Source organism: Embiotoca jacksoni, unplaced genomic scaffold (assembly GCF_022577435.1).
Source record: "Embiotoca jacksoni isolate LCO1_2020_lvr unplaced genomic scaffold, fEmbJac1.0.p SCAF_2, whole genome shotgun sequence".
Classification (NCBI taxonomy): domain Eukaryota; kingdom Metazoa; phylum Chordata; class Actinopteri; family Embiotocidae; genus Embiotoca; species Embiotoca jacksoni.
In genome coordinates this window covers 2,768,467-2,779,876 of record NW_027185340.1, presented here as the reverse complement: position 1 = coordinate 2,779,876, position 11,410 = coordinate 2,768,467, and the positions used below count along the sequence as shown (strand labels likewise).

Here is an 11,410-nt window from a genome sequence, read left to right as displayed (position 1 = left end):
CGTTTTCCAGGTGAACAAAGAAACACCTCATTTAACATTTTGAACAAAACATCTAGCAGCATTTAATAGAGGACCACTACGATAAGATAAGATAAAATGAACCTTTAATAATATCCAGAGCTGAAATTCATACTTTACTCTTTTGTTGGATTGGATTTCTCATACGTTTGTTTTCTTGAGGTTTTCATCCTTGCTTCCTTTCCTTTCCTTTTGTGAAATGAGCGATTACAGGGTCGAAGTGTTTCGAATGTGTATCTCCCACCTCAATGTTGCCATCTCCTGGCCTAACAGGATTAAGCAGTCATTCAGGGCTCTGTTGTGGAGCAAATGGATTGCTTTGTGCCAAATATGTCAGGGGGAGTGATTACACCCCTCAGTGGCCAGTTGGCCCAACAGTCCGCCCCCAGTGGCCAGCCCTGTGGGGGCTGTCAGGACCAGGCCGACTGGAGCTTGGTAAGGAGCCAGTCCTACGTTTAACAGCCAGCTCCTGCCTAGCCCAAGTGTCATCTGCACCTGCCAATGGGAAGCAGTTCTCACCCATCAGATAATGGCTGAGAGGAAATTGCTTCAAGGAGCTGACATTCTAGGATGGCAATATGGAGATGTGAAATATATTCAAGGAGGAGGAGAGAGACCTGGTCCTTGAAAAGGCACAAATTAGCATTGACATACACACACACACACACACACACACACACACACACACACACACACACACAGTGGCGCATACACTCATGTAAAAACACACAACCAAGGAGGCTATGCTTAATCTTCCCTGCTTTGAATAATGTAACCGTCCAAGAGAGAATCAAATTTATTCACAGCCGGGACTACCGAGCAAATTCTTATTTACCTCACCTGATATAGTAACAGCCAACAAACCGTGGAAATATGGGCTGCAAGTGTGTACATGCTCGCTGCAGACGCGCTGAAACAAGGAGATTTTCCTTACTGCTGTATCTACAATGACCAGTTCAGCGGTGACGTGGAAAATGGAAATCAAAGTGAACATTTGATAGGGATATGTCACATCAAATATGTGCCTGCAATCATCACGCCGGAATATCACGGGAGGTTAATGTGCAGGCCTGCTGATCTTTTGGGGCCCTCATCCATGTAGCTTACGGCGCTGAAATGCAATATGAGGCATGAAATGTGAAGTAGTCATCATAATTGGATTGAAACTCATAGTGGAGCCTGTACCAACAGAAAGTATAAAAGCACACAGCAAGGCCAGACTTCACACCAAGCGGAGGGCAGCTGATTTAGACTGAAATCCAATTGTTTGCTTCAGTATTTTGAGGTCGCTAGTCTGGGCTCTAATTTGCCTGTTAAGAGTGTCTGTCAGGACGACATGTTCACTCAGACAGGTGACGCGACCGGCTTGTTATTTATTCAGGAAAAGTATTCAGGATGTAGTTCAGGATGTGTTGTTGCTTGCAAGTCGCCTCTGTTAACATGGCAAAATTTCAACCTGTAGATGGCACTCTTATCCCTGCTTTTAGTCTAAACCTTTAGGGTGACTCCCCATTTTGAGATGACTGGCCTCTTTTCCAAAAACCTGATTTGCTTTGTTTGTCATTATGATTCTCTGGAAAGGTATTTTCTTTACGGTGGTGCGTTGGGATGTTATATTTTCCACTCGGTGCTGAAATTGTAATGACAAATATTCTCGTCTGCAGCGTTAGAATACCTGTTTGTGCATATGGCCAAAGCTTACTCAGAAATGCTTATGCATAATGAAATGCAGCTAGCAACTGTTGTTCCAATCGTTCTCAGGCAGCGAGCATTAGTTACACAGTGGGGAATGGCTGGAGTTGAGTGGGGGAAGAGGAACCTCAGCCAAACATGATTTGTCCCTGAATATTAATGCCGCTTTTGATCTGCCTCAGCTTTTAGGAGATTTAAACAACAAAATCTGTCTTTCCAAATTTCTTAATAGACTCAGCCTTTTGTAGCCAACATGAAGAAAATCCTGGAAACATGTTTACACGGCATCCATATTAATGTTCTGGATTTGTTTAAAACATGTAGAGTCCACTGAGATCTAATTACAGGAAAACCCTTCATTATTCATGCTTTGCCCTAATAGACTAATTAATTTCTCATAAAATAGTGAGGCATTTTTTTGATTTTCTTATGTTATGCATTTATTTCCATAATTGATCTTTGTTTTACAAATATATCTTTTTAAGTTTCCCCTCACATGTCCTAAATTCAGCAGCTGTGCAAAAGAGATTTCATCCCTGCTGAAATGATCTAAATGCATTTGCTGCAGCACAAAAAAAGAAACAGGAACAGCGGAAAGAAAAAAGCCTTCACCTTAGACCCAATAACATCGAGGGCTGCAAGTACCTGTGATTTATATGGCCCTAAAAGGTATTTAGGAACAAATTGTGACAGAATGTTGGGTGTGATTAGGGACAGTACGTTAAACATTTGGCCAGTTGTAATCAATTGGAGAGCTGTGAGGATGAGCTGTGGTTAGGGTGGAGGTGGGTGGGATGGGGGAGGGGGGTTATCTGTGCCTTTGACGCCGCAGGAGGTGCCAAAAGCAACAGAGACCACGGACCAGTCTGAGTATTTGGCACCTTCACAGCTGCTGCTCACATGCTTCCACCCTCTCATCTCACCGAGGGCCAGCACCAAGCACAGGATAATCTTGTTTTATCTGCCTTTCAGACAGCCCAAATGGCTGAGATTAAACCTTCCACATGACCCTCACGGCCAGGGTACTGACATGTATACCCCCAGTTTATTAGAGCACCTAAGGTTAAAGTGAGATGAGGAAACCGATAAGGGGCTTGACTGAAACTGGCTGGATGAGTTTCCAGAGAGCCTGTGCCTATCTTAAATTTTAAAAACGCTGTGTCATGAATGCAAATCAATGAGGCAGCCATTGGGGTATTTAGCAGCAGGGCAAATGTTTAAACAATGAGGTGACAGAATATTTACAAGTGGTTAAATATACCAGGGAGTAGCATGATACTAAAGTCAAATTTCAGTCTAACTTTATTGAACTGATTGTTTTGTGATTCTTTTCAGATTCCACACAAGTTTGAAAGTAGGCGTATAATCGTTTAATTAATGCAAATAGAATGATCTTCGCTGCAGTACATGAACAGCTGGTGAAAATATACAACTCCTAGTGGTGACTAAAAATGCATGACACAACTGTCATTGGAGTCAGTGATGTGAAATACAACACGGAGCTTCTGTTATTGTCGTGAATTTAAGCCAGAAAAACAAAGGATAAAGGAAAAAATCTGTACTTTTTTAAATTCTGTGTCATGTTTTCGTAATTAAGTAAGCTTGTTCGTATTTCAAGTGTTCATTTTGTAGTTAGTCGGTGTACATGCACCTGTATTTTTGTAGCTCCACTCCGTGTATGTGTAACTCTGTTTATTTTGTATATTTATGCTGGCATGTGGTATTTATAGTGTTATGACAGGATAAATCCAGTGAAAACCAACAGTCGCACAAATAAAACCGAAATGTTCTCAGTTCACTGTTCATAACTAGTTTTTTTTTTACAATGTTAAAAAAAAATTCCCAACAGAATCACCTCAGTTTGACTGACAAAATTAGACTGTGAAACATATTCAAATAGAAAACAGTAAACATATTTGAATAGATTTTTATTTTTTTATACATATAAAACCTTCCTTTTTTGCATTTTATATCGAAGAATTTCTCTGAGGAACGGGAACCTGGAAACTGTGACAAAAAACAATTGGCTGAATTTTCTAGCAGTGGGTGACATTGTGGCTGTTATCCAAAAGGTGGACCTTTGAGACATTTGTTCCCAGTGGCATATGCCAGGATTATTGCTCCCAGTGTCACCAAATGCCTTTCCTGCCTCCCTACCTGGTGCCGTGTGAGCTAGAGGAGGCACAATCTTCAAATGGCCTTCAAAGTATGTCAAAGGCTGGGCTGACATCAGACTGATTTCTGACCATCATTGTGACTACTGTGATTCCCACTGCCAAGGCAAGATTAACAATATTCTTACCATTAATTAAAATCACCTCAGTGAGAGAACAGATGGTGAAACCCATTAATCTGCGGTAAAGCTCTTACTGTCACCAGACACGTCTTAATCAAGCCGTGATCTGCATTAATCACCTGACTTAAGTGACAAACAAGTATCACTCCTGTGTTAGCCAGGCTTTGTTTGTGGCCAGACCTCCGGTGACCCTATTGTGATGCATTGATTTGAAAAATACTTTGAACATGAGTAGATAAAGTTTTTTATTGAGGCAGTGAGCTCAATGACATGGTGGTGGTGGTGGTGGTGTGTGTGTGTGTGTGGGGGGGGGGGGGGGGGGGGGCTCTCAAATGAACACATCAGCGCTCCCTGTACAGCTGCTCTTTTAGGTGGTATGTCTGTGCAAGACAAAAACATTCTATCAACAGCTGCTCAGTTGTTACCTTGAAACAGAGATGGAAGTGTGTGAGACATTTGATAAGATTAAAGCTTAATCCTCTTAGTGGCAAACAACTAATTTGGCTAATAAATCTGTGTTACCTTCTGACTCCTCATAGCCATAAAATCCTGGATTTGAACACGCAGCCAGCATGGGGTTATTGTGCTGAAGGCTTTGTGTCTGGTTTGGGCCACAGAGGTGTCTTACGTTTGTTCCCCCACTGGCTCAGGGTTCATATGTTCAGCATGGTCTTGATTTTAATTAGGCATGAAAACACAAATAGAGGCCAAGTAAATAAAGTACAGAATTTGCCGATACGGAGGCTGCATTTCATGTTTACATCCAACTCTGCATCAGAATATTTATCACTGAGTAGCTTGAGGGATGATGCAGCGCTGTTGAACTTCCCAGATTAGTGATTAAGGTTATATTTTGCATTGGCCTGCCCTGCCGTCAAGCTCCAAATGCCACTTGATATCATGATTTGTGGTGTAACGATGAATGCAGCGTATAGGAAACCCACTTGTTGACTTGGTGCCTTGTGGATTTGAGAACAAACTATAAGCAGCCACTTCTGCTGTAATGTGATCTGACTGAAGCGTGTTCCAAGTTCAATATGGAAACACGGCAGCTTTCAATAGCACACATTGTAAATTGCCCTACTCTGCTACAAAGTGTTGCAGCATTTTGTTATTGTTTTTTGTTAATGCTGCCTGGCATTCTTGCCAAGAACAGCAGGCGCTATTATTTGAAAGCGAAAATCAATTTTCTCATTTAGTGTGTAAGCAAAATTTGGCTTGTATAACACTTTAAATATACAGCCGCTCACTGACAAGTGTCTCTGGGCTCTGTGGGTCTTTATTGTGTGCCTTTTTTCACAGCTTTCAGTTTGTGTCCTCTTGGGGGGGGCTCAGACAGATTTAAACCAAACTTTTGTGAGGTGTCAAGAGCCCTTTGAAGGGCAATAGATGCCTCTTAATCATCAGAAGCTAATCACCCCATATGCTTGACAAAGGTCTGGTTGACTCATGCTCTTTTGTTATCACTATGAGATCTCTGTGTGTGTGTGTGTGTGTGTGTGTGTGTGTGTGTGTGTGTGTGTGTGTGTGTGTGTGTGTGTGTGGAGTCACTGTAGTCTTTTCTGACTTCCAAGGCTCCCGTTACAAAAACTATTGTTAAAAAGGGTAAATTAAGTGCGATTAAGTGTTTATTACAATACAGATGGTCTTGATTGTACTGGCAAGTCTTTCCTCTGACACGGAGCTACAATGATATTTTATGTGTAATTAACATTGTGGGTGTCCTAACAACACAACACTAATCAAATGGCACTTGTCTGGCTTTGTGGGTTTTCTTAACCGCATTGCATTGAAATTCCTCCCCCGCTATTTGAACAGATGAGACAGTGTATACAGCCGTTCAGCAGAAAAAAGGAGATTTATGCTTTTTCTCATGCAGATTATTTATGGGCAATGTTTACATGAATAAATAATATTGGGAGAAAAAACAGAATTCAAATAAATATTTATGAAGTTTTATTAAGCCTAAATGTCAAAATATGAGCAGAATGTGATTTTAGGTGAATATGAATAACAATGAATGTCATTAGACCCGAGATCCTCCATTATTAAATATTCTCTTCAGTTACCAAGTGGTGGAAAAATAACCAAGTACATTAACTCAGCATGGTGTCTGGGGTTTATTATACTTCTACTTCACAAGATATCAAAAGGCATGATTGAACTTGTTCACAAGAGTTATCTAACAGCTATATACTTTGCAGATTAGTATTCTACAGTACATGTAAAAATATATAGTAATCTGAGGTGCAACTCAGGATAATTCATTATTAAAAGACCCAGCGGCAACTATAAAATTGTTTAAAGTAGCAGCGGCTCCATAACATTATTCTGCTAATGTGTTAAAACATCAATGGTTATTTTCCAGTAATATAATCTCTGTAATTAGATACTCTGCACTAGCCTATATTACTTTAAATACTTGAAGTGCACTCTGATATGTCTGTGCTTTTACTTGTGTAATGAGTCTTTTTACATTGTGGCATATACTTTTAAACATTTCTTCCACCACTGCTCTCATACTTTTCCTTTTGAAAATAGCAGGGAAAGCAAGGAAAAACTACAAGCAGCCTGTCAATCATGCTCATATAGGCCTCCTTTCTTGTGTCATAAATCGCTGTGAACTTTTGCAGAAATTACCACCAATTATTATTTCATTTTTATGTGTCTTTTTCCTCCTACGTTTTTATGTTTCCACCCTTACTTCTACATACTGCCCATTAGCTGGGTGACTAACTCGCCCAATGAAGTTTCCAACAGGTAGACCTGAGCTTCCCCCTGCTGCATAAAGTCCTCTTATATGTAGTCCTCCACGTCATTTATTTAAGTAATTGCCGTGTGCAGATTTCTTTAAATAACTTTGTTATCAGCCTGATTAGAGCTCAACAATCAGTTGATCTAATCACCCATTTGCGATCAGCAGCTTGCTCCATTCTCAAACGTTTTCCTTTTGGCACCCCACTGGAAGGCAATTGGTCCATTGGCCAGGTCATTTGCATATACCGGGGCTTAAAGTCCCTCTGCAAAGTCAGAGTTGAACACAGTTGTGATTCGACCTGACAGCACAAGAGGCGGATTGCTTGCATCATTTATGACATTTGTGGGCAGCGTTTTGTAGCCCCTCCATCATGGGATTTTGCAAGACTGCAGTGGCCGAACTTTTTATTTTGCTTGCTGTATTTCCATACACTGTTCAGTGTACGACTACAAGGTATTTCACCTATGAAGAGGATGCACCCGGGACGGAGATAGGCAATTTGTCTCAAGATTTGAAGATTGACCCGGCTGATGACCCTGACACATCATTCCGCTTCATGCAAGAAAACAACTCGTCTGTGGTTGAAATGAGGGAAATAGACGGACTTCTGAGTGTTGCTGAAATAATTGATCGAGAGCAGCTCTGCCCCAGGTCTCCCCGTTGCTTTATCACCTTCGACATCGTGGCCCTCTCCAGAGAGAAGTTTCAACTCATCCACGTGGAAATAGAGGTGAAAGACATCAACGACCACTCTCCTCATTTTCCGCGCAACGAGACAGATCTGGAGATATTGGAAAATGTTCCACTGGACTCAAGGTTCCCGCTGCAGATCGCTCTCGACGAGGATGTGGGCGAGAACTATATTCAGAGCTACAACATTTCTGCATCCAGTCATTTCGCCATTGAAGTACGCGATCGGGAGGACGGAGTGAAGTTTGCTGAGCTGGTGCTGGTGAGGGAGCTCGACAGGGAGGTGGAGGACTTCTACACAATCGAAGTCACTGCATCTGACGGAGGGGAGCCTGCAAAGTCCGGGTCAATGACTGTTTATATCAAAGTGTTGGACTTTAATGACAACAGCCCGACGTTTGAGCACAGCTCTCTGAAAGTTGAGCTGAATGAAGACTCTCCGGTAGGTCACCGAGTTCTTAAAGTGCATGCGTTTGACCCCGATGACGGCATTAACGGTGAAGTGGTGTACGCGTTCTCCGAGGGGTTGTCACAGGAAGCTGCACGCCTCTTCCACATCGACCCTAATTCTGGTGACGTGACCTTGAAGGCGCTTGTTGATTTTGAGAAGAGGTCGTCATATGAGCTGCACATCAAAGCGTCTGATTTGGGCGCCAACTCTGTCCCATCCACCTGCAAAATTGTGATAGATATCGTGGACGTGAATGACAACGCACCGGAAATCAACATCAAACCGATGACCTCCAGCAGTGATGGACTCGCCTACATCACAGAGGCTGCAGCTGCAGAGAGTTTCGTGGCTCTGATCAGCACCTCGGACAGAGACTCTGGCTCCAATGGGTACGTGCGTGTCAGCCTGCTCGGGCACGAGCATTTCACCCTCCAGCAGGCATACGGAGACACTTTCATGATTGTTACCACCACCACTTTAGATAGAGAGAAGATCCCTGAGTATAACCTGACTGTGGTTGCAGAAGACCTGGGGAGCCCACCTTTCAAAACTGTCAGACGGTATACTATCCGTGTTACAGATGAGAACGACAACCCCCCTCTCTTCAGTATGTCGTTGTATGAAGTTTCAGTGCTGGAAAACAACATCCCAGGTTCATATGTAACCACTGTTGTTGCTCAAGATCCTGATATGGGAAAGAATGCCAAAGTCTCTTACAAACTCATAGATTCAGAGGTGCCAGGGGGAGCCCTCTTGTCCACGTATGTCTCTATAGATTCACTCTCGGGGTCTGTGTATAGTTTAAGGTCCTTTGATTACGAGAAGCTTCAGCAGATTGAGCTGGTCATCCAAGCAGAAGACAGAGGTTTCCCCTCTCTGTCAAGCGCATCAACAATCAGGATTAGAGTTGTGGATCAGAATGACAACTATCCGTACTTCACGTTGCCTGTCCTGCTGAATGACTCCGCTGATATTCCTCTGCCCTTTAATGCACCTTCTGGCTATCTTGCCATCCGCGTCTCAGCTGAAGATGATGATGAGGGAGTGAATGGCGAGCTCTCCTACCAAATTGTACAGGGGGACGCAAAGCTTTTTACAATGAACAAAGACACTGGAGAGATTGCTCTAAAACAATGGCTGACAGCTGAAATTGGGGACGTGCTGGAAATGAAAATCGCAGTGAGTGACAATGGCAGGTCCCGGCTCTCTAGCACGGCTGCTATTAGGTTTGTCGTCTCAGACACAGAGCCCTCTGAAGACCAAGTCGTCATTGTGCTGCGGTCAAGTGATGAAGAAGGCTCCGGCTTAGATGGCTCACTAATTATCATTATCATGCTCAGCGGGGGATGTGCATTGTTGCTGATTGCGATAGTGGTTGTTGTTGTCACATGCAAACTCGGCCGTGGGGGGAGAAGCCGTGACACCAAAAGAGAAGTGTGCCAGAGCCTGTTCGACGGAAGGCCAATGGCCATGCTCGGCTCAACAGAACCAAACATTTACACGGGTCAGCGAGGCTTCTTCCATGAGAGGACTTCTTTGTCTCTGGATGATTCCTGCCTGTACGAGGAGCGGAGCGCAGACTCAGAAACAAAGGTGAGTCTGCTGTGTTAAATATTTTCCAGACTTGTTTCATCTTTTATTTTTAAAATGCATATGATTTTCCCTCGTGCCACCTTGATCTTTGAGCCAGAAATGGAAACTAAGCTCCCTGCTGTCACTTTTGTTTGTTCTCTTAGATGTTCCTGCCCTCCAAGCATTTCCAACCAACGTCTGTGTGGCAAGGTGACAAATACTGCCTGCAAGTGAGGTAAGACAACTCCATAAGATTTATTTTTCACATACAAAATATGCTTTATTAACTATAAGATCTCTTTAAATAGAAAGCGTGAGACTCTGCATACAGATTGTTGCATTCCTGTTGAATGAGATCAGATGAACAGTAAAGATGCAGGCCCTGTAGATGATAAAAAAACAAAAACAAAAAAACACATCAATAATCTAGCTAATGTGGTGCAGTCATGGCTCATACTGTATCTGTTGATTGCATTTGCAGTGGCATCAGCAACACTGACCAGCTGAGCGTGAAGGACAGTGGTAAAGGGGACAGTGACTTCAACGACAGTGACTCTGATGTGAGTGGCGACGGAGGCAAGAAGAACTTCACTACCTTCCACCCACGGCTAAAAAGTAAGTTTTCCTCTCTGAGTTTTGAATTGTTGACATCATACACGGCTGAGTAAAAGACAAGCATTCACCACAACAACATAAATGATTAATGGTGGTGATGTAACATATGCATCAACAACTTATTTATTTCACTTTTATTTCAGGCACTGCTAGCATCTTATCTGGGGATTGCCAAAGCACCTACTCTGCCATACCAGTGCACAGCTTCAGAGCCCCCACAGACAATGCCTACACAATCAGCTTCTCCCCACCGCCCGTCTTCAACAATCCTCATGGCGGCCCCCAGTCTTTGAAGGACTCCAGTTATGGCACAAATCGGCAAAAATCACGAGGCAGCATGCAAACCTTCAACAGGACCGGGACCCTTCCTTCCTACTTCCCTCCGCAGCAGCAGCATGAGGCTGACGTTGGAGGCGCTGCGGTCCTCAGGCAGAGTCCAGATATTGTAACGGTAGCGACAGCGTTAGAGATTGCAACTATGTTTTAAAAAGCCGTGAGCTGATTGACATGAAACTGAAAGATGTACATATTTGTAAACATTCTCACTGTAATAGGTGTACATATTTTTTTGAAGAGCAGAATTATCGTACGATTGTACGTTTACTCATGTAACATTATTTGAATTTTGGTTTACTGCGTTCTGAGATGCACTCTGATGTATCTTTTTCAAATAAAAGTGTGATTGAAATGATGGAAAATGTTATTGATTCAACAGCTTACTCAAACAGGTTGACAGGATGACTATAATGAAATGTGACAAGTCATCATTTTAATTGAAAAATATTACATTTTGAAGATGAAATAATACTCCCTTGCCATCAGAAAACCCCAGTCTGAATTTGTAAACATGGAGAACTCTTCCCCCAGTTTGAATCTACATGATCAAGACTCCAGTCAGTGATGATCAGATGTAAAATCTGATGCTGCTCCATTACCTGGGAGACTGGCTTTGAAGACTCCTTGGTTGCTTGGTTGAGTTTCTTGCATGCAAATGAGGGAGCAGAACTGGTACTCGTGGAAAATAAAGTATAAACCATTATTCCTGCAAAATCCTGCTGGGTGCTGTCACATTGCTCTTTGAAATAATTAACATCACTGTACACAAGACAGTACAACATATATCGGGTCGCTTGACAAATTCCCGCCTGTCACTCATTGCTGTGAGGCTGAAAATGTTCAGCACATGTATGTAAATTCATCTGCCTCAACCCAGAAAATGGAACAAGATACTGGATATACGAAGAGAAATCGAGTTCTCTGGCACCGATAAGGCACTTGCTTGCCCAGCTTTACTTTCACATTTCCAGAATCGGTTACT

At 42.7% G+C, this 11,410-nt stretch overlaps 1 protein-coding gene across 1 annotated transcript; it reads left to right on the top strand.

Moving 5' to 3' along the window:
• The first annotated feature begins 348 nt into the window (after positions 1–348).
• On the top strand, positions 349–10,780 carry pcdh8 (protocadherin 8). Its single transcript, XM_069155226.1, has 5 exons — positions 349–453; positions 7,204–9,498; positions 9,642–9,712; positions 9,959–10,092; positions 10,236–10,780. Exons 1-5 carry the CDS (start codon positions 349–351, stop codon positions 10,577–10,579), a joined length of 2,949 nt encoding a protein of 982 aa, XP_069011327.1. The 3' UTR covers positions 10,580–10,780.
• Positions 10,781–11,410: the final 630 nt, after the last annotated feature.